The 24,854-nt window shown below is 33.7% G+C and overlaps 2 protein-coding genes across 3 annotated transcripts in view; one reads left to right on the top strand and one right to left on the bottom strand.

Annotated features, from left to right (window-relative positions):
• The window catches only part of LOC125670998 (glutamyl aminopeptidase-like), a 288,688-nt gene extending 264,212 nt beyond the window's left edge, over positions 1 to 24,476 (top strand). Inside the window, exons 14-19 of the mRNA XM_048906475.2 lie at positions 14,159 to 14,232; positions 14,326 to 14,430; positions 14,611 to 14,781; positions 14,940 to 15,080; positions 15,822 to 15,903; positions 22,486 to 24,476. Coding sequence (XP_048762432.2) covers positions 14,159 to 14,232; positions 14,326 to 14,430; positions 14,611 to 14,781; positions 14,940 to 15,080; positions 15,822 to 15,903; positions 22,486 to 22,662 — 750 coding nt within the window. The 3' untranslated portion in view covers positions 22,663 to 24,476. The remainder of the gene's footprint in view (positions 1 to 14,158; positions 14,233 to 14,325; positions 14,431 to 14,610; positions 14,782 to 14,939; positions 15,081 to 15,821; positions 15,904 to 22,485) is intronic.
• LOC130054172 (uncharacterized) lies at positions 9,909 to 13,603 on the bottom strand. Of its 2 annotated transcripts, XM_056162777.1 has the most exons (6): positions 11,830 to 13,601; positions 11,136 to 11,243; positions 10,874 to 11,014; positions 10,494 to 10,631; positions 10,158 to 10,265; positions 9,909 to 10,063 (listed from the first exon to the last, which is right to left on the bottom strand). In XM_056162777.1, the coding sequence occupies exons 1-6, from the start codon at positions 11,837 to 11,839 to the stop codon at positions 10,050 to 10,052; spliced, it is 519 nt and encodes a 172-aa protein (XP_056018752.1). In that variant the 5' UTR covers positions 11,840 to 13,601; the 3' UTR covers positions 9,909 to 10,049. The 2 variants fall into 2 exon arrangements, with proteins under 2 accessions (XP_056018752.1, XP_056018751.1); XM_056162776.1 differs by having other exon boundaries at positions 11,136 to 13,603.
• Positions 24,477 to 24,854: the final 378 nt, after the last annotated feature.

The raw sequence follows: 24,854 nt of genomic DNA, 5'->3' as shown, positions 1-24,854 counted from the left end.
TAACTATCTATCTAATCTAAACACCCTGTTACCCAAGATTTTCAAATTAAATTTGAAAGTTAAAGAGCAATTCATTCAAATGTATTTAAATAGTTGATTTCCCATGACATGATTTCTGAAAATTGATGACATATTCAGATATCATTCACACATATACAATTACAGTACAACACCTTAACATCTTACTGAATTACAAATAATTAAATGTATCCATGTAGTACTTATCCTAACGCAGCTCACGTGTAGTCGGAGTGGACCTTCCAAAACAAACATTTGATATGGACTGAGTGAAACATTTTAAAACCCAATATCCAGTCAATAGTCGGGGGGGGGGGGGGGGGGGGGGGGATTTTGAATATTTGCGTAAAAATGGTACGATGTCATGTAAGTATGTCGCAGAATTTGATTAGACATATTTCAGTCCTGAATATTTGGTTGATTCCAATATAACTTATCTTCAAAAAAGTCAATAAAAGTATTAATTTGAATGAAATTAAAATCAACATGTATTAATTTCGTTGTGTGTTTGAATTAGGTTGCTATCTCAATATTGATTTTGATTATCTAATGCTACAAAATCCTGGCATTGCCTAATTAGAGGTCCCCCTCGACCCCAATTCCCTGTGTATTTCAGTAACTGACACTACTTGTGTATAAAGATTAACACCCATCCCCACCTTGGGAACTCCAGGTAAATAACACCTATGCTGAAAAGACGATGCCTACTTCTCCGTTAAAAAAGTTGGGGCCGTTACCGTGCATGCATTGTGTCTTGGTATTGTAGGACAGAAATTCATAGGACAAAAAGTCACCGACAAAATGACCATGGACAAAAACTCACGATTAGAAATTATGTGAAATTGGGACAAAATGTCACGGGACAAAAGGTCACAGTTCATAGGAAAATTAAAAATAAAAATAAAAATTCATTTTTATATAAATTTTAAAAAGAATGTTCTTTTTGTAAAGTTTAAGAAAATATATGTGTAAAATTATATACTTTCTATGAGAATTTATTTGAATTTCAAACTTTAAATTTTAATACTGATAATACGAGAAAAAGAAGATTTTATTGATATCGAATAAAAATAAACTTTGTGATTAGGTTTACAATACTACATGTATATATCAATGGTTGTAAAAACAAAATCTGCTGACATATTCCTTACACTCCAGATTATTGTGAAAACAAGCAGTCAGTGATTGCTATATACATGTAAACATCAACCTGCACCACCCACTTGGTTGTCAATATGGTAGCTTCTACATTTTGATAATCAACTCATTACATAAGTTTATGCCAAAAAAGTAGAATTTATTTGTGCTAATTAAATTTCAAGACCTTAAAGACTGGGAGGCTCGGGTAAATCCGTCAGGAGAGAGAGAGAGAGAGAGAGAGAGAGAAAACATGTTTGCAAAGGGACTCTCTTCAAAACTGATAGTATGTCAAAGCTCGGACACACAGGTAAACAAGAAGTAGTATTACGCAAGCTCAAGATCACACTGCACAACAGATTAGCGAAACAAAGAAAGTCAGTCACAGACACAGTTAAAATCTAACATTTTATTAGATTACATTTACATGTATATACATAATGTACCAGTGAGATGTACAATTTCCAAAGAATGAAATGATATATGCGTAATGAATGTAAATTGAATATTTAGGTTTTTTTCGCAAGTGAATTCATTAATTCATGAAATATTATCGTAAACTTAATATTTTGCCTAAATAAAAGAAAAAGCTATGTATTTGCCATTTCTAACAAATAAAAAGATATGTAACAAGAATATATCAAGCTTAACTTTCAATATTCTTACAATGATAATGAAAGGGGGTGTTTCCAACCTTAATCTGACCACATTTTAGGTGATGTTCGCAGAGAAGCCATACTGCTTCAAAGGGACTTTTCCTCGTAAGACCCGTGCACGAGTATTTCAAAACTCGGATCCTCGGGTAGACAGGAAGTATTACGCAACCAGAGATCCACACTATTTACAACATAACAAGATGACTAAGAAAATTCTAACATTAAATTTATCACTAAAACGTACATCTTCCAACAAATAATCCGATATGGAAGATGAATGTCTAAACAAAACGAGAAGATTGAAGTAGAATTTAAATTTACGTTTCATTTTACAAACGACTTTCTGAATTCATCAAATACATGTACACATGTATCATTGAAGACCGAGTTTTTGTTAAGATCAATGATCTTATTTTAAAATTTCAATACTCAATAAAAAGATATATATGTATCAAACAAAGAAACATGCCCCCAAGTTTAATGTATTCGCCATGGTTTCGCTTTCCAACGAATAAAACATGATCATACATGCATTTCAATGCCCAATTATTATTTTACAAATAGAAGTATTTTTATTTTATCTTATCATGCCTTTTCGCACGATGATTATAAAGGAAATATCTATTATAATAAGTTTAAGAATTGGGTTTTAGATTTATTTTAATCATTAACACATTCATTAAATACTGTAATATGAGATACTGATTTTTCTTAAAATCGATGCAACTATTTTTTTTATTTTGAAATTCAATTAAATGAAATCAATGCAGAAGAAAGATGCTTGTCCATGCACGTGCAATTTGCATGTTTAATCTCAGATGATTAGAAAACTACACTGTAAGCCTTGATCTGACAGGAAAGACAGAACTGTCAAGGTATAGATATCTAATATTTTCTAAACTCTAGTTTCAAATTAATTTCTATTAAAACGATGTTTATAAATACCGATTAACTTTCCCGTGATCATCACTGACAATACGAAACCAAAGTCTCTGAAGTAAATTATGTTTTACATTGTCGATTATACGGATAATGCACGTATATATTCGTTCTGAAATACTGCGAAAATTTTAATTCACAGACATACATGCATAAGATTTAAATTGTACTTTTCAATTGATTCTATCCATTGGAAGTTACTGTCATTGGAGACAAGATGCAGTATTTAGACCTGTTATCAACTTAGTTTACTCCGCCGCGGTATAAACGTGGTCCCGCGAAGCCCCGCTATGAAAAATCGCGACGGTGTAATGCAGAAAGGATTAACTTTCCGTCGTGGTGACGCGGTAAATAAGGGAACCGCGATGGCTGTACTGTAGCTCTTTACGGACCGTCTGTTAGCGAAACACCATATGTATCGATGTCAACTTTGCCCTACAATTGGCTATTATCACGTGACCGTGGTGTATAAACGTCAAATATAATCGGTCGTTCCAGCATATCCCGAAAGTTCCATTTCTTAAATGACGTTGCATTGGTTTGAAGCATATATCATTTAATTATGTTTTTAAAATAGAAAAACAAATACTTTCTCTCATAAAAAAGCTTGCATTAACGTTTTTGAAATGGCGCGTATGAATATATATACGTAAAAATGAAAACGACAACAAAACTGGCTGTGCGTTCAGGTCAGGTAGAGTTACTGTGCAGAATTGAATGGATTATACGCAAAGTTAAAGGTGCAATGGTTAAAAGCTTAATTAGATATAAAGGAAGAGAACAAGTGGTGACTGGATGTATGCTGCATTGCGTTCGAGGAGACGTTGAACACTGGTCATGTCATAGGAACGGTGGAATGCGACTCGGCTCCATTCCAATATCAAGTAAAAAGCTCAACACCTCTTCATCTAAATTACCCTCGTTGACAGAGCCCCATATAACACAGTTCATTTTCATTAATATTTCCCAGATCAAAAGTCGCTGCTTGCTCCGTCATATGTTATCGAACTCGTAAAGCAGACGATACATACCGGGAACTCGTGTTTACAATCTATCTACTTCTACCAGTCAGTGTCCTACGTCATCAAGTTGACTATTTTGCCACGTCATCACTAGGCCTATGTGTGTTGTTTCTTTAAATTAATTTGTATTTTATTCGTATCTTTGGTTGTGTTTATATTTGGTAACATCAAATGAATACATTACATTTATAATGATTGTGTGGAAATTCCCGTTCTATAAATAGCGCTAAAATTCGAACGGGGAGGACGCATTCCAGAGAAAAGTAGTCCCGCGTGCTTAGTGCAGATGAACTCCGGACAAATTTTTTTTTTACTAAGAAATCAAACGAATTTTTCATCCAATCAGCATCGTTGTTACGTCATCACTTTAAAAGTTATTAAAAAGGTTCGCACCTGACATTTGGAGTAATGTCAATTTTTTGGGAAGTGTATTTTTGATTTCTACATTGAGGGAGAATTAGGAAATTAAAAAGAAAAACTGGGGTCACAATGCTTGTTATTGAGCTATAGTGTTCTAAACATGACCTTTTTGCACTTAAAATTTATTCAATTAAACTTGATTTTTCATAAGCAACACAAATCAATCATTACATAAAATAGATACATAATCATGTCCTCTAACACTAAAGATGAAAAATGAAATTAATGCTAGTAAAGGAAATAAATAATGACCTTTTTGCACTTGATATACGAAAAACTTCATGATATCAAAATTGAGAGTTTAAAAGGACATATTAGGAATAATGTCAATATCCAAAATTTTACATAATTTTCAAGGTCTGGTCTTCCAATTTAAAATGCAACTAAAAAAGTGAGGGTTGGAGATCAAATTTTTGAATAATTGGCGAAAATACTGAATTTTTATACAGAATTTCGAGTAAATTAATTAAAACTTTTTCAAGAATCGGTGTACTGTTTGGAAAAATATATCAACCAAGTTAATAAATTACAACATTTGAACTAGTTCCAAGTCTCAACTACCTGTATCATAAATTTTAAAACTGAAATACACGTATCAGGGTATAAAAATAGACGATATATGGAATAAAACAGAAACTGTAATATCATACAGAATTAGAACTTTTTGATTCGTGAATCCTTCCGCCACAAAATATAGTCCCTGTCAAACCCTTTCAAAATTTGAATTGACATAAAAATTTTCAACTGGATAGGGTTTAGCACTAGATGTGTAATATATTTGCACCAATGGGATCAGTATTGAACCAGTGAATACTTAGTTGTAGCATCCTGCGCAGTTGTACTCAAAAGCTCAGGAGCTAACTTCCTTAAGGAGGTTCTCTACACCAATATGGACTTTCTGATTTTTTGGCCATGCATTCAACAGTAGAATCTGAGTTATTTTCATGAAGGATAAAGACTCTCAACCTGTCATTTATTTTTAGGATATTTTTTATGATTTTTTTTAATAAACAGTGAATGATCCATAATTTTAAATTTATCTCACAAATGGCCAGTACCTTTGGTGTATATAATCATACACAATGTCCTTCAATGAAAAACCCAAAAAATCATGTTTGAAAATGAGTTCATATTTTATTTTATCTGCAAAAAAATGTACAATTCAGATAAAGAAAGAATTATTATGAAAATCACTGGATGAATCCCCACAAAAATCTACAAATAAAAAGTACAGACATTAGATAGATGCATAATGAAAAGAAATTGAATGAAATTGAAAAATCCAAATTTTTAATGATATTTTTCAAAAATCCTGGAATAAAAGTCTTATTGCAAGAGTTATCTTTCATAATTTTGACCGGACCGAAATAGCATGCATTCAATTTAGAAGAATACATCTCTAAGTAATGAAATCTAGATATTAAATTATTGTTTACAGTTATAAATCAAAATTGAAGTAATTTGAGACTCATTTTTCAAAACAATATGGATATCAAAGCAGAAACTAGAGTACTTGAATCTATAAAACACTCAATACTTGTATTGAATAGAGAAGCAGTAACTAAAACTATAAGCTATAGTATAAACGATATATGTACAAGTGTCATAGAAATTTAAAAAAAACCCATTAAAAGCAATGAACAAAAGCAGGACATACATAAACCCAGCACAAACAAGACAAACAATTAACACACTGTCACAAAAACAAAGGACATTCATTAACACAGAAAATATAATTATACAGAAAGACTTTTAGTAATAAAATAATCAGAGACTCCACATAAATATATACAATACACAAATCTATTTACCTTGTTCCTGTTTAAGAGATGTTCTCATACTTACTTTATTTTCTTTACCTTTATTTGTAAAAAATTCGTATACACCTGTATCAATATATAAAGGAACAATGTGTATGCATGATAGCTTTGCAATTGAAAAAGTTTAAATCTAAAAAATTATGATTCAAATTACATGTAAGGAAAATCTATCTAATTAGAGAAATGAGCAATAATCTTTGCAAATACAGACTTTGTTTTAGTTACTCTTACAACACCATTATTGTTTGTTTCACTCAAGATGTTTTCAATACCCTCTTGTCCCCCCCTTTCAAATGCCATTTTCAGATGTTGGTAAGACAAACCAGACAGTGCTATTTTCTTTAACATGTAATTTGACAGACTGTTTGACAAAGGGTGCAGAGATGACAAGCATTCATTTGTCCTTGATTTATAATGAATTGACTGTATAACGTATTCAACACTAAAACTATGCTTTAACAATATATCACAGCTGAGCTTGTAATGAACAAATAAAGATTGCAACGCCTTTACATCTTCCACAGCAGAGTGTGCATCATAGCACATTTCCAAAGAATCCTTCACCAAGGTTTCCAGTTTGTATGTTTTTCGACCTGGCAAAACTTCTCTTACAACACACAAACTATCCACAAAACCTTTGATAGGCAATGAAATATTGCCTGTATTTAAACAGGCTTTCATTAAGATGATAGAGTCAAATGCTTTTCCATTATGGCAAACAAGCAAGGGATTTTGGAATTGTTTTAGCCACTCAACAAAATCCAACAAGCATCTTTCAATGGAGATGCTATCAACTTTTCTTTTGTGATGAAACATTTCACTATTGACAATGTGTATTCCGGTCACAGATGTTGCACCAGGTGTAATCTCTATAGTAGGCAGAACATACCTGTTAAATGTTTCCTCTCCAACCATACATGCCATCTGAATAATTTGACATGATGTACCTAAAACATCAGTACATTTATGAGATGCATGGACAATGTGTATTGGGTTTTATGTAAACACATGAAAAATACAAAATAATAAATTGTGTTCTATTTGAAATTCATCTTTTTGGTTTGTACACTTATTTGAATAATAGAAAAGATGTGTCAGTAAAACAATGTTACTCCTGTATGGCAGCAAAGTTGATGATGATCATTTTAGATCAATGTAGGTTTTTTTAAAAAGAGGTCAAACACCAAGGTCAAGGTCAAAAACATACATTACAATGAGAACAAGAGGACCATGGGTCACACAACTCACCTGAGTTATCTTGGCGCATATTTAAAGATTTTCCCTAAATGTATTTGCATGTAAAACTTTGATCCCTAATGTGGCCCCAACCTACCCCTGGGGGCATGATTTTAACAACATTGAATCTGCATTATGTCAGGAAGCTTTCAGGTAAATTTCAGCTTTTCTGGCTTAGTGGTTCTTGTTGAGAAGATTTTTAAATGACCCCACCGAATTTTTGCATTTTTGTGATTATCTCCCCTTTGAAGAGGAAATGGCCCTTCATCAGAACAAACTTGCAAGCCCTTCACCCAAGGATGCTTTTTCCCAAGTTTGGTTGAAATTGGCCCAGTGGTTCAGGAGAAGAAGTAGAAAATGTGAAAAGTTTATAAACAGACAGACGGACAACGGGTGATCAGAAAAGCCCACTTGAGCTTTCAGCTCAGGTGAGCTAAAACACACCATTTTGTTTTTGTATGTAAAACGAAAACAGCATATAAAAGTCTATAAAACAAAATTTTACCCAAGCCAGTTGTTTCCAAGTCAAAATAAAGAAAGGTGTTTTTTTGGTCATTGTTGTTTACCACTCTGGGTATTGGAGGTATCATCACGTCTGGAATCTCCTCCGTGCTTTGGTTGTTGTCGATTAAATCAACACCAGACTGATAGGTAGCACCTTCCTTAATTTCTGCAGTCGACACCTGTAATAATACATAAAATCATAGTTAGAATTGGATACATGTATAGAACATGCATATGAATAATTGTGTTCAGTATGATTGTGTACTCAAAATTATGGAATTTTAACGTACATAAACAAACAGTGGATTTGTGTATTCCAATTTATTTTGATCGAGTAAATCAATGCTTGGTAGAAATACCATACATTTGTAGCTTAACCATTCTAACATACATCTTTTGTCATTGTAGATTTCAGTTCCTGTCGACGTTTCTTATATGTAGTGGTTTCTTTACTGGCTTTGTTGTATTCTCGTTTTTTTCTACTTTCGTGTTATATTTTATGGTGTTCTTTCCAGGTGACAGCAATGAGTTGTCATAAACCTACAAATATATATTTATTCAAATAGTTTGGTATACAATAAAATATATAATCCAGGTATACATATTCATTCAAAAACAGCTTTTTCTCTCTTTTTCTGCATTTTTAAAAATCATTTACAAACCTTAGACAGAGTCTCCTGACCAATATTTTTCTGGGCTACAGCAACTGCCACTCTAAATGCAGTAGATTCTGATCCAGCATAAAACCGAGATTTGGGATTTTTGCAGGCTACCATGTGATTAAAGCTCTCATTTGCTTGAGTGCTGCCAATCTTCAAAAGTTTATCAACATTATTAGAAAATGTCTGAAAAACTTTCTGAAGATCTTGAAGAAGACCCTCCCCTGTCAAATACTTCCCGTAGGGTAGGTTTCTGGGTTTGTATGATTCTGGTTGTTTTAAAGACCTAAAATATAGTATATAATATTATAGTGTAAAGAGCATATATTCGAATAGATTACCTGATTGATAATGAGAGTATAACTTGTTGATATTCAACAATCACTTTAATGTACCTTAATGTAATTCAATAATATATATTCTACATACCCACACCAGTCTCCACATTGGGAATGATTTCCAAAAACATGTAAAGGTATAGCGCTAAGATTTGTTGTTAATGAAGTTTTGTCTGTTGCACTTTTGACGGCATATGCAAAACATTTTGTCAGGTGTTTAATTGTTTTGGGCCCCAATGCAGCATATTTCTTTTCCTTTCTTAATTCGAATAACTTGTTGGTAAAATTCTTTTTGGTGTGGTTGAAATCAGAGTGTTTCTCCAGATCTTCATCAAATGTTAATTTTGCTCTAAAAATATACACATGAATAAAAATATTTTTATATTTAGATAAAGGTAATGAAAGTATTTCTGCTTGTATCTGTAATACACTTTATGGTATAGATTACCTTGAAATTGTGGTTGAATCATTATCCATAATTAATTTCTTTACATGGAATCCTTTGTTTTTCATATCTTGCAGCATCTATAAAACCAGAACACGTGTTTTATTTATAGAATTAAAATTATCATCTAACTTAAGATTTAATTACAGGAAACAAAGTATCGTATAGACAAGTATAACCTCTATTGCCATATCTGATTCCATAGCTTTTGACGACTTGTCCCAATTCTTTCTACAGTCATGTTCTTTTATATCACCCTCTTTCGCTCTGTCACAAAATCGACATTTCTTACTGCGAAAGGAATATGCCAACACTTTGCCTGTGTTCACGCCTATCATACTTCCATGACCTGAAATTTTTTAAAAAGTGTACATAATATGATGTGTTGACCTAACAATGTGCACATAATATAGATCTATCATGTGCAGAGAACTACATTGATGTTGGAATTTACCTGAAAGACTGGCATAGTTTCTACCACTTCCTCGAGTCTGCCAACCAGCATCAAAAGAAACAGCCTCCTCACTATCTGTTACTTCACAGCTACAAGTTCAATAAATACTTCTTTAATTTTTGATTAATATCAATTTGTTTGCTTTTTATTGAATTTATTAATAGCATTAAAATTTTATTGAATGATTTCGGTTATCAATAATATTTGGGAAAATTTAATATCATTTCACATAAATATACATGCCTGTTCTTTTCATTTAATATTGCATTCTGGCATGTTGCATCTGCAACTGCCTCAAAAGCCACCCCTGCCTCTCTTTCTCTCCTTTTTAATGTTGTTGGGGTAACAGATGGTAAATTAAGTGCAGCAAGCAAAGCATTTATTGCAGTTTCCCCAATGCCTCAAAAAAGCATTGCTGAAATGAAGGTCAGAAGAAGTATATTCAAATTCCTTTTACTTCTTAAAAACTTGAATATAGCAATGAACAAAAGTGTTAATTTTTTTTTTACCTGCACCTAACTTGGAATTTACATCCCAAGCATTTGGACCATGTCTTTTCCCTGTTGGAACCAGGCTCACCTTTTTGCAGTTCTCACACTTAATGTGAAGTAGACTACCTAAAAATGTACATATAACATATCAATACATGTGTAAAAATGCAGTCAATTGTTTAGTATCTCTGTATTTACAAATTTATTTTCATACAATTTTATACTGAACAGAATTACAGAGAAATGAAAACAAAAAGCAAATAATATTAAAAGTTATATAGTTATATATATATATATATATATATATATATATATATATATATATATAAAGAATTATGTTCCTTGTATCAATACCTAGTCCATATCTGCTATCTCCTATACAAGCAGACAGATTCAAGGGTTTACAGCAATAATGGCATCCTTTCATTAGCTCCTTAACTAAAAAAATTATCTCTATAATGTGGCGTCCTTGTAGTTCATGAAAGTTTGCCCCTACAAAATCCCAAATGTATGAAGTCCATAACGTACAATACAAATGTTTATATCACATGCAATAGGCCATATTGAGCTGACAATTAAGAGAAAAACTTACTATTTTGTAATGAATTTGCCAATGGCTTCAAAGAATTTTGATTTACATATTTGATATAAAAATACATCTACTTACACGTATGTACAACTTATCTATATTCATGTATAAATACATGTACTTTGTTATTATAAACACCTCTCACCATTCTTTCCAGCTTCACTTGATCTATCATCATCACCCTCACCATCAACATCACTATCCTTTTCCTCCTCTTCCTCCTCCTCCTCCTCCTCATCATCATCATCAGTGCCTTCTGCATTTTTCAAGTTTTGTTTCTGTATAGCTGAAATTTAACACATTGCGTGTACTCACATCATGTTTATCATTTTGATTTGAAATCTATATATTTTCCTGTACACAGCTATTTTTCTCAATATAATGAATAGCATTAGAAATACACATACAAGAGCTGTTCATGGACACATATGGATGGTCATGAAAAGCACTACTATCCTCTGCAGAAGTGGGTGGTTCCTTTCTTTTCTTGGGGAAAAGACTACTGACTTCACGACCTACATATTGATAAAAAACAATTACAGACATTAATTGATTAACATCTTGGCTTTAGCCTTAGCATAAAGATCAGCTGAAGATATGTAAACATTACACTCCATTTAGAACAAATCACTATCAAAGGCACTAGGCATAAATGTTTCTATAAATGATGTTTATTGGACATGAGTCTTAGAATATTTTATGTATCTCATAAATTATTCTATTCAGTCTCAGATGATGATGGTACATTTCTTCAATTGAGTTATTTCATCAATCCAATTGTTTAAAAGCTCATACTATTGTGAGTGTTGTGTCATACAACACATTGGCTTACAATGTGTTGTATTGTCAGAAATCTGCTGACAACATGTGTCTGACGTGTTTCATACCGATTTTTAGACCGTTCTTGGCACACTGATTTTGACTACGGATAACTCCGTTTAAACCTGATCAAGATACAGGGCTCACGGCGGATGTGACCGGTCGACGGGGGATGCTTACTCCTCCTAGGCACCTGATCCCACCTCTGGTGTGTCCGTGTTTGCCCAATTTATCTTCACCTTTCATACAAGTTCTCAAACATATAGGCCTAACCACACTTACCTTCATTCATATAAGTATGATCATGTTCTACACACGATATGAATTGTAGAGGTGTTGGAAGATCTCCCTATTCCATGTCGCGATTCCCCGTGCAAACGAACAGCTGATTGTCAATGTTGATCCGCGTTTTCGTGATCATTTATATTTATATCATATCAACACAAGAAACATTGGTGCACGCACCAAAGTTATGGGCCGAACAAATTTCCAAGAGAGTATCATTGTTTCCATAAACTAAAACTGTCTCGTAAACATATTGATTGGACAAGTGTCCAAATTCGACCCATTAACATACAAAATGAACAGTAATCTGTTACTCCTTAAAGATCTGTGAACTACGTGTATGTCCAGTAGGCAAAGGTTCTCCAGTGGACTTTTTTAAAGAGCAGTCTGAACCTTAACCTTAAACCATTGTGACCTCAGAATAATGTGTTTATATGCTGCTTTACGTCTCATTCTCGAATTTTTCACTCTTATAGAGACGTCACCTTCGGGCGAATTGAGCAGTGAGGGTTCTTTATCGTGCTAACGCCTATCGTGACACAGGACCATGGCTTACAAGCCTCATCTGAATGACCTCAAAATAATAGATATGGGTTATTCTGCTCCTTGGATGTTATAAGTTTGATGAATATTTACAATGTTCATTATTGGAAAATATTGAGCTTTTATCACTTGAATATATTAAGCAAACATTTTCTAATGTGCAAAATAATTCAACCAATGACTGTTGCATGAATACTGCATTAATTTAATTTCACACTTTCCATATTAAAACTGTGACATTTAATTTGGGTTATCCAAATATCATAACCTTTCGCTATGAAATAAATCAGATTTATTCAAGATTGAAAATTTTATTGGCACAACCTGTGACAATATTTAACAAAATAGTATAATGCAATAATCAAAACATTCTTTAGCACCCTTGGAATTATGCATTTTTCAAAAAAAAAAAAAATGACGCCACCTCTATAAATAGGTCAGCAGATAAGCGCACGTGACCTGTGTGTTACACAACAAAAACAAAAAACACAAAAAAACAAAAAAAAAACAAATGTTTAAAAAACACCACCGAATTACTTTACATACAAAATGAAAACGTATCATGATAATCAGTAATCCAACTTAAAAAAAAAATACACACTCATCCCGCAGAAACTCATACACTTCTCAAATTCTCATTTCATAAAAACGCTTTAGTGATTCAGATCTATTTATAAGAAGAGTTCCAAAAACCGGTGTCTAGTGATTTTTTTGCATGACAATTTTGGCCAACCGGAACAAAATGGTGTTTCGAGAGGAAGTCAGCCATTTTTATGACGCTGTAGCACACTACCTTAAATGATAAGAAATAAAACTTATAATTCTTTATTTGATGCATGTAGCACACTACCTTAAATGATAAGAAATAAAACTTATAATTCTTTATTTGATGCATGCATCAAATAAAGAATTATAAGTTTCATTTCTTAAATAAATAGTATCATTCAATCGCCTGTATCTCGGAAACAAATTGGAGTTGGGGTTCAAACTTGCAATTATCATTTTTTAGACAATTACCACCAATTTCTAGTACAAATATCATTTTCTATAAAAATGTCATTAAGACCCTTTTCCCCAGAGAGCTGTCCATTTCTTAATGTAAACACATACCACCTAAATATAGTTTTCAAGATACTTGTAAATTAATGATTTTCTCAATAAAAATGTATTTAAGTTTCACTCCTTTTCATGTATTTCACCCTGACCTGAATATTTTTATATGATAGATACTCAGTTCGACTTGAAAGTTATTTGTACATTTCACGTCAAAGTAGTTGTCAAAATCAAGGATGATGTATCAAATTTCAAAATATGAAAATAACTTCTCACCAATCTATCATATCTGATGGATGATATATTCAAATTCAGTAATCTGTTTCTTGTAGCTAGCTATCAGAAGTTATAGTCTTTCATCCTTGAAGTAGTTGTAGCTGTTTTCACTTTAAGTAGCTGGTCCCGGTTGTATCAATATTTGAAGCCACATTGAATTCAAAATATTTAATGAGCCATTAACATCCGTTGTATCTTTATTTTAATGTACGATTCTGCACGTTAATGCCATATTAAATCCTCAACTTTAATGTAGGTAGGTAACTTTTCCAATTTCAAATATTTGGCTACTTTTAAAGTAGTCAGTTACCAGCAGACAGTTACTTATAGCCAACTTTACTAATTTTATGTTACTGATCACAGTCTAATTTCCTTTAAAAAGAAGAGTTTGTTTATACAATTTCAAGATGCAATTTTGTGTTTCTATCATTATTGAAATTGAATTTATATACAGGATTTCATCATCGAAAAAGCACGTCCAGTTTTGTCCCAGATTGGATGGGAAGACGATGGTGATCACTTAAAAAAGTAATATGAAAAACATGTAAAGATATTTCATATTCTAAATATATTGTACAATAATTTAACTAACAACGACTTAATTTCATCTTTTATTTTTAGATTGATGCGTGTAAACCTTATTTCCCTCACTTGTGGAATGGGCGATAAAGACTGCCTGGATAATGCAACAAATAGATTTAGAAGATGGCTAGACAACGGGGAGAGGCAAATTTGTTTTGACATTGGTCACTTTCATTAAGCACTATTATTCCTAGCATTATAGGAATGAAGAAATTTGCAAAAAACAGACAAAATGATTAGACAATGTGTACGAGTATTTATAGTGTAGCTGGTAGAGCGAGCATACATGTACAATATAATCCCTGTATCATTTAATACTTTTAGTGTAACCCCCAACATTCGATCAATTGTATACAAGTATGGAATGCAAAACGGAGGTTCTCCTGAGGACTGGGACAGAATGTGGGATAAGTATAAGATAGAGACCGTACCACAGGAGCAGATAAAGCTACTGTACGGAATGGCTAATACCCAAACAATGTGGTTGCTAGTCAGGTACAACTCCTTCACGAATGTCTTCCAATGATTGTTATATGTATTCTAATGAATATTTTCACTCGATAGTAAAATTGTCATCTAACTCTACAAAATTGGATTACGATGTTTATATACATGTACATCACAGTGCGTATGTAATAATTAAATACCTTCAGGTACCTAGAATATGCCAAGAAAGAGAATATGGTACGCTCACAGGATTTCTTCACAGTTGTTCAATATATTTCACAGAATCCAGTTGGAAATAAACTGGTTTGGGACTGGATTCGTTATAACTGGGATTACCTAGTGGACAGGTATAACGTCGAATCAATTTGAAAATGAAACCTTGATTTTAAACCTAGAGATATCAAGTTTATGTAAGCCTTTCTATAATATTATGCATCTCAATACCCAGTCATGTGCGATGAGCAACAACAAATAAAGTCAGGTCTAAAGTGGCACTTCACCTACAGCTGGTGACGTCTACATATGAGTAAAACAATTCTTGGAGGGGCGTTATACAAAGATAACAAAAGGGACATCGTGAAAACATTACTAATTTAGATCATTCTTTTAAAACATTTTCCACCTCTGGATTTTTTTGGTATAATGCTTTAGCAAAATAGAATATTCTCTCTCTCTCTCTCTCCATAATCTACCCGTATGAAAGGACACGCAAAAATAAATGTATATAAAATGATGGGAACATATAACATATGTAGATCAGCTTAGAAGTGGCATTCATATAGTTACGTGTTAATTGGAAAGCATCAATTCCTATAACGTTGACCCACTTAATTCTTATCTTTGTCTTGGAGTAGAGTAGGTCAGTTGAATTTATTTTCTGATGAAAAGTTTTCACAAAATTCTATCGTGTGTATTTTTTAAACATCATTACGGTTGTTTTATGTATTATATAGGGATCATTTGTGGCATAGAAAACGAGTAGATAATTTGCAAGACCTCATTTGTTTATGAAACTTATTCAGTGCTCGCGCTCGTGGTCTTTGGTACCTGTATTTACGTGTGCAGTTTTGTTTTGTTTTTTCCCACAGATTTACAACTTATTCGAGATCTTTAGGTAGACTTGTACCAAACGTAATATCTGATTTCAACACCGAATTTGAGCTACAGCAGGTATGTTGTTGACTGAAATAAATAGTTTACAATTATGTAGATGCGACTTAGAATAGGTCCTCATTACCCCTTGCTGGTCGTAAGAGGTGACTAAATGGGACGGTCCTTCGGATGAGACAGGAATAACCGAGGTCCCGTGTCACAGCAGGTGTAGCACGATAAAGATACCCCCTGCTCAAAGGCCGTAAGCGCCGAGGATAGGTTTAAATTTTGCAGCCCTTCACCGGCAATGGTGACGTCTCCATATGAGTGGAAAATTCTCGAGCGAGACGTTAAACAATATACAATCAACCAACCAACTTATTGTGTCATGGTTACTTTTATTCTTTGCAGTTTTTTAATGGCTTCTTCAACTGTTTTTGTCACACACTTTACCAGATTGACTTTTCCCCTTGTACTTGAGTTTCTTTTATTACAGATCAGATACTTGTGAGTGAGGAAAAGCCGATAGTGAGCACATGTTGAGTTAACGTCTCTTACAGTTCACTTGATTCGGCATAGCTTCCCCAATGCTCAATTTTTACTTCTAGTAACTATTATTTGTAAATTATTGATAACCCCGGCGATAGAAGCCATGTAAGCTTCTAGCAACCAAACAATCTATGTCTTTGTTATTCGCGGGACTTCTAATCTTTTGAAAACTGTGCTCCATAAAAGATTTTATGTCATTATCTTTAAATACTAAACACATTTTATTCTTGATGTTGATAGGAGATTGAAATAGACTAACTTTCCAGATTTAAAGGTGTTTTTCTGAGAATTGAAAAGTTGTTCAATTTTACGTATGACAATATATTTATCTATTTTACAATTGCAGAATATAATTCATTAAACTAATTCATTGTTTGAAACATGTCAGATTCTCAATAGTCGAGCCATTATAGTTATTAGAGTTTCCCCCATTTTTGCATGTATACTCATCAGTAACCCATGTACTTTCATTTTACTTTCTTTTTATCAATTATATACATTAATGGGCTTCCATCCGTTAAATATATATCGTAAGAAGACATGGAAATGTGGACAGTGATTTTTATGTTGAAAGTTACATTTGTATATTTACTAACTCAAGATTGTGTATATTATATAAAGATAGGGCCTATGGATTATAGTATCTAGAAATGAACCGTTTATCACACTATTTACCGCCGCGGTGACCGAGAGGTTAGAGCGTTCGCCCCGCATGCGGTAGGCCGGGGTTCGTATCCCGGTCGTGACAGACATAAGTCGATAAAAAACAGGTAGTGACAGTTCCAAACGCTCGGCATCAGGTGTGAATGTCACGGGTCCTCGGAGATGACCTTAAAAACGGTAGTTAATTTTCACAAAGAACGAGCTCAATATTTTTCAAACCGTTTTTGTTTTGTTTTGATATTGATATCATTAAGATCTACAGCATCGAATTCTGTCTATTTTAAGTTGAATTATGCAATTCAACGACGTAATCATTAAAACATCTGTTGTTAAATGAGAAACGATTTTCACACAGTAGTATAATCATTATCAAGATACATCTGATACAATTTTCAGGTGGGGTTTTCGAATGAAATAAAAATCACGTCTGTAAACCCGCGACCTACGGTAACTTAACTGTTACATGCTCAGAGAAATCAAGCAAAAAATGGTCAATTACTTTACCCATAGACAGTGAATAGTAATATGAAAATAACAAGGAAACGTCGTTATTGCGGCGTCTAGGCAGTACAAGACTGACCAACGACATTAAAAGGTGAAGATAACGAACAGTGATCAATCTCATTTAACTCCTATAAAATTACAAAATTAAGAGTCGGGCAAACACGGATAACCGGACTACTGGTATAGTAGTAGCATCCTAGGAGGAGTAGACATCCCCTGTCGACAGGTCACCCACCGTGAGCCCTATATCTCGATCGAGTAAATGGAGTAATCCGTAGTCGAAGTCAGCGTGTAAGGAACTGCCCCAATTGGTATGAAACATATCAGAGAGCATTTTACCCACAGACAGGTTGTCTTGGTAAATTTGATCGTTATAACTACCATGATATATGCGAAATGCTGACTTTAAACGAGACTGTTGAAATCCCTGTAACGTCAACTTATTTATCAGTAGCCTACCTCTATCTGAAAACTGACCATACGCAGTACAAGGTCTTGCGTATCGAATCAGTTGAGATACATACACATATATTGTGCAATATGCTTATCGAAATATATTCGCATTATATGGCACCATCTCATTCATTTTCCACGATTGAAAGTACTCGCACCTCAGCAGATAAATTAAGATGTTGCACGTGCTCTTGCTTTCTCCTTTTTCAGACACTGGCTGCTTTAAACAATGTTTGATGCTAATTGATGGAATGCTTAAAATATTTCAGTCAACCCGAAAGACAAAAGGGAGGTGAATTTCATTTATATGTGACAATTTTTTCAGGAGTTTGAAATGCTTGCCCAGATTACATTTTTAAAGAGTTCGGTCATACAATCTATTTCGTTAGATTTCGTTTCGGTAGGTTTCATTTCGTTTTATCTTGTTTCGTTTCGATTTCGTTTCGCATTTTACAGGTACCCCTTTAGTACAGGAACTTGATTCGATCACATATACAGATCGTCAGATTAAAATCAACGCTTCGCGTCTGGTTTGATCGGATGATCTGTGCATCATTATACACGAGGGTATAAATTGCGACACTTCACGCCGGTTATACTTAATGAGGCACGTTAGCGTTTACTTATACAGTTACTGTGCATATAAGTGGTCTAGGTACTCAATCTGCAAAGTTTAACTTTTTTCACCAGATAGATACCAGATTGGTACAGAAACGAACATTCTTATGCCAAAATTAAAGACTGTTGTGTTCTTTTAAGAGGTATATTTGAAGATTCCTTTTCAGATCCCATGTGCTCGATCTCAAAATGTTCTGTACAAAATTGTAAAACTTGTGATATACTGATCACTAGACATTCATTTAGTTGTAGTATCACTGGACGTAGTTTCTGTACCAAAACTTTTGATAATTTGACTTGTAAATCTACGCTATTGAGTGTAACCTATGTGGCTTAATCTATATGGGAGAAACAAAAGGTTCACTTAATAAAAGAATATCGGGGCACATATTTCAAATAAATAATGGTGGTAACCAACTTCTTTACAAGCATTTCAATTTACCGGACCACTCCATCGTGTCCATGAAGGTAAGGATTTTGGAAAGAATCTAATATCACACAAAGAATCCAACATAAAGTACCCATTTTCGTAGACAACGAGAAAATCACTGGATCAAGACCCTAGGTACTGCATTTCCATATGGATACAATGGAAATTTGACTAGTCCACATGGAAATAACGTGAACGTGATGGGACTCTTTCCCAATAATCAAAGACGGAAACGCAGTCATGGACATCGTTCATATAAAAGATCAAGTATAAATGATGTCACGTTTGATTCACTTTTACCTTACGACAACAAACAATTGGGTCCACATCATATTCGTACAAAACTTTACTCTGTTCCTTTGAGAGTTATACATACGTTATTTGAAGAAGCCACAGCTAGTATATACTTGGATTTTTCAACACCTGAATATAGACTGAACTCTATGATTATGGATGTTGCCAATCACAGGCTCTTTAAATCACCACGGGTCATGGATGATATTCCTTCCAAATCATGCCGCCAGTTCTTTAAGCTCAAATTTACAAACAAAGGAATATAAGCATAAGCAACATTCTTCGTCATAAAAAGTTTAGTCGTGTTTTCCAACTTATTTAAAGTTCAAGTCTCCACCCATTATTTCCTACAAGTATACTTTTACTATTGCATCCAAACTTTTTAAGTATAAACAAACTTTACAGTGCCTAGATATTGACCATCTTATACTTAATCCACCTACGTGTTATTGTTCTTCATCTTCTTTCAACTATAGTCCAGCTGGACATATCATAACTGGTGATGTTGATATAGTTGAAAATGAGGACCTCAAATCACTTATTCTTAAAGGTCCTAAATACAGAGAACCTCGTTTCAATTGGCGACAGAACTTCATCTCTATTATGAATTCTGTCGAACATTATGCCAGACGATGGGCTAAATATGAAAAAGAACTTGATACATTGTCAGAATGGATTAAAAGTATAAGAGGAATATTAAAATCCCGCATTAGACATATTAAAACAAAAATACGTACCATCTACCCTTGTGTGTTTAGTAAACCAGAAGTGATAAAAGAATTAGATAGGTTACATGAGGAATATGTTTTGGTTCCAGCTGACAAACCTTGTAACAACATTGTCTTTGTAATGCTCACTATTACAACTGTGTTTTAAACGAACTTGGCATTAACTCCACTTTTGGTAATCGAAATGATACTCCAACTGCCCTTTCAAAAGATGAAATTCTTCAAAACCATGCTTCAGTTTTAGGCACATTTGGTATCCCAGTCGGTGAGTCGAATGAATATGAGTTACCGTACCTATACTGGATTCGTAAACTACATAAAACTCTTACAAAGATACATCACTGGATCCAGTAAGCGCTTTTCAAAGCCCATATCTTTGCTCCTGACGAAAATATTAACAACTGTGAAGCAGAAACTCCAAACTTACCGTGCGACTACATATGCCAGAAGTGGTGTAAATCAAATGTGGATTCTCAAAAATTCTAAAGAACTTTTAGCTAACTTGAAATCGCAAACCTTTTCTCAGATCAACAACATCAAAACCTATTACTTTTCAACACTGTACACGACCATTCCTCACGATAAATTAAAGACTAGACTTTCTGAAATAATATACAGTTGCTTTTTCAACAAAAATGGAAAATAGAAATATTCATATCTAGTCATCAGTCATCCTAAAAATTACTTTCTTAAACACCACTCTGGTTCAACGCACAAGTATTTTGAAGTTGAAATAAAAAATATGCTAGAGTTCCTCATCTTTGTGGTCTTTGGTGATCAGGTCTTCCAAGTCTGTTGGAATTCCCATGGGCACGAATTGTGCTCCTTTATTAGCTGACCGGTTTTTATATCTATATGAAGCAGAATTTATTCAGAAACTTCTACGTGCGAAGAAAAGTATCTTGTTGTGGCCTTCAATTCGATATTTAGATATATCGACGACGTTTAAAGTAATTCCACCCTCCTGTGATGTCATCAGATTTTGCAAAATCAAATATTTATTTAGATTTATGTATGATAGGAACATAAATTTTGTTGGAGTCTTTTCCTATAGTTATTGTAAAAAATCTTGTTAAAAATAAAATATTTCAAAAGTCTAAGTTATAGATGAATAATCAATGATGCGTTTCAAAATATTGAATCCAAGGGCAATAACTCAGTTTCTATTGATTTCTTTATCAAGTCTATTATGCGATGATTTCCTGTATTTTTTACAGACATTTTTTATATTTTTGTGAAGATACAGTTTCATGAAATTGTTATGAATGCTATTATATCGTCATAACCAGTTTTTTAAAAATAATTTTAATAACGCTGTGTAAGGAAAATTGCAATTTTCTAACGGTGATATAGGATTCTGTTTATGTACGTCTCACATCTTTAAAAGTGTGATGACCTATGTATTTTATTTGATAATTTGTTAGTTTTAACTCTAATGAATGGAAATAAATACACATTTTAAACTTGTATCAGATAAAACTGCGAGTATGGAGTTACCTTAAACTATTTTAAATAATAACTTTCATTCATATGTCGATTCGATATATCCCTGCGAGCTCGAAATAAAAGACACCACAGAGTCGTCCACTTCTGTTTCATACTTAGATATACTATTGAAAGTAGATATTAACGACAAACTAACAACCCAGCTTCTCCATCGTCATCTTCCCATATTTATGCAGCAATATTCCATTATCACCTGAATATGGAGATTACATCTCTCAACTGATTCGATACGCAAGAGCTTGTTCTGCGTATGGTCAGTTTTTAAATAGAGGCAAGCTACTGACAAACAAGTTGATTGTACAGGGGTTTTAACAATTTCGTTTAAGGTCGGCATTTCGCAAATTCTATGGTCGTTATTACGATCTAGTTTGTCAATGCACCTTATCATTGGGTCAAATGTTGTCAGACGTGTTTCATACCGATTGTTTGTGGCACACTGATTTTGACTACGGATAACTCCGTTTACCTTATCAAGATATAGGGCTCACGGCGGGTGTGACCGGTCGACAGGGGATGCTTACGGTACTCCTCCTAGGCACCCGATCTCACCTTTGGTGTGTCCTGGGGTCCGTGTTTGCCCAACTATCTATTTTGTATTGCTTATGGGATTTATGAGATTGATTACTGTTCGTTATCTTCACCGTTCATAGGGAACAGTAGGAAATCAAGGATTTCATGAATTTATGTCTTTAAAGTGTATAGGCGATATTGTGACGATCAGGTTGGTTTGATCTTTGTTGTGAGATTTGTAAGATAGTAGATAATAAGTGGCCTATTCCACCCTGGTCCGTCATGTTACATGAATCTCCTTTCACGTTACTTTGTATTTTAGTGTCATGTCATTGAATTTTGAATGATTAAAATGTGTTTTTATTTGTAAGAATATATGCATAATCAGTTTATCATCTTTTACAGGTTCAAGATTTTTTCAATAAATATCCTGATGCTGGAGCGGGTGCTAGAGGTAGGCAGAACGCCATAGTCTCTATAAAGGCAAATATAGAGTGGAAGAAGATTAACGAGAAGAAAATCACTGATTGGCTACACCAAACGTTAAATGCAACCAATCAAACAGTGGATGGAAGCTGTTAAAGCCACATTGTGCATTGAACATAGAGAATTGTAAAATAAGTTGTATATAGGTTTATCTTATCCTTATCACGGGGTTTTGAAACAATGTGTATATAGTATATTGGAGTAAACTAACAAACTGCCGTCAAATTTTTGATTGCTCGCTTCAAACTCACAAAACTTCGGTATTAAGGTAATTCCACCCCTCTAGAATTATAGGTTCAATCTTATATTTGATTCTTGATTCTTCAAATAATATATTTTAGTGACAAATAAAAATGATAAAATAAATATGTTGCGGTATTAATAAACTTTTATCAATTAGCACACATATACCTGTTATCAACGTCAGAAAATTGCAATTTTCCTTAAACAGCATTATCAAAGTTTCACAAAAACTAGTCAAAACGATATAATAGTATTCATAACATTTCATGAAACTATTTCTTTAAAGAATGTAGAAAATGTTTCTGAAAATTAAAGGAAATTTATCACATAATGGACTTGATAAACAATTTAATGAAAACAGAGATGTTGCCTTTGAATTCAATAATTTGAAACTTATAATTGATTATTAATGTATAAGTTAGACTAAAGAAATATTTTATAGTTAACAAGAATTTTTACAATAACTATTGAACAATACTCCAACAAAATTTATGTTCCTGTCATGCATACATCTTATCAAATCATAGACTTTGCGAAATCCTATAACGTCGCAGGAGGGTGGAAATACGTTAATCGTGATAATTAATGCATTAATTTTTTTCCCAGTCGAGAACCAGAATATTGTTCTGTTTGGTAAATGCATAAATCATTTAACTGACTTCACAGAAACTTTGACCACCGCGGTGGACTAGAGTTTATAACGTTCGCCCCGCATCGGAAGGTCGGGGTTCGAATCCCGGCCGCAACAGACCTAAGTCGTTACAACAGGTAGTGACAGTTCCATCGCCAAACGCTCGGCATAAGGTGTGAATGTCGCGGGTTCTCGAAGATGACCTTAAAAACGGATGCCCCGTGTCACAGTAGGTGTGGCACGCTAAAGAACCCTCACTGCTCAATGGTTGTAAGCTCCGAGTAAAGGTCTAAATTTGAAGCCCTTCACCGGTCTTTGTGACGTCTCCATATGAGTGAACAATTCTTGAGAGAAACGCTAAACAAGATACAATCAATCAATCAATCAATCACAGAGACTTTGAAAAAATAAGTTCAACTTCCGAGAATTTGATCGCCATTTTCTCCATGCATTTTCCTACATACGTTGGAGTTTACTCATCCGTCATACGTTGCAGTCCATTTTGGTTACCTTTTAAAATATAGCTACTTGTGGTCACCCTCACAATATTTGAATGAATGTTGATCGTCCGTTTCAAAGTTTTCATAGTTTGAAGCGAGCAACAAAGAATTTAACGGTAGCTTTGTTAGTTCCCTTTACTCCTATTATAGAAATGTACTATGCTCAGATTATGTCAAAACCATGTGATCTTTATAATATCATGCGTGCAATTAAGATGCAAAATGAGTTTCCTTAATTGTTTTGAAATACTTGGCGTTTCATTGCATTATGTATTGTTTGAATGCATTTTATCATTGAGAAAGTGTATCTATCATAGTTATTACTGCTACTAGAACTATTTTTGTACCCATATATAAAAACAAAAATACTGTCTTTCTGTTGATTAAAGGGATTCATTTCCCTTAAACTATTTGCTTGTATTATATACTAGTCCGATAGCGTATATATTATTTCTGTGTTGTTTTTTTTATTGATAACCGATATTCTAACACTTTTTATAATCCTGATTTGAAAATTAAAACAATTATGATTGTCAGTATGCCCGTAAAGGACATTTGCCAGGCGTTCAGTATTTGAAATGATAGTCGCCAGTTAGGCGACGTGCCATTGACTCACAAACACTCCGAATGGTCATTTGGGGAATATTTTCCAACAATGCCTTTCCAGGTTCTTTGCGGATTCCGAGACTGGGGGCTGCGCACACGTGTGCTCGAGTTTAAACCCGGCGGACATAGCGGAACAATTAAGAACTTAATGCTGTTCGCTTGAAAGAAATTTTGAGTCAATCATGCCATGTGTGCACCCTTTTTAAGGTCTGTCTTTTGCAGCGCATTCCATGGCATTTTTATATTCTGGATAGTGTTATAGGATGAATGTACCTTCTATGACCCCCAGTTGTTTGCGTCGTCGTAGT

The sequence above is a fragment of the Ostrea edulis genome, chromosome 4, assembly GCF_947568905.1.
Source record: "Ostrea edulis chromosome 4, xbOstEdul1.1, whole genome shotgun sequence".
Classification (NCBI taxonomy): Eukaryota; Metazoa; Mollusca; class Bivalvia; order Ostreida; family Ostreidae; genus Ostrea; species Ostrea edulis.
The sequence above is the reverse complement of the archived record's forward strand: the minus strand, read 5'-3'. Positions and strand labels throughout refer to the sequence as shown.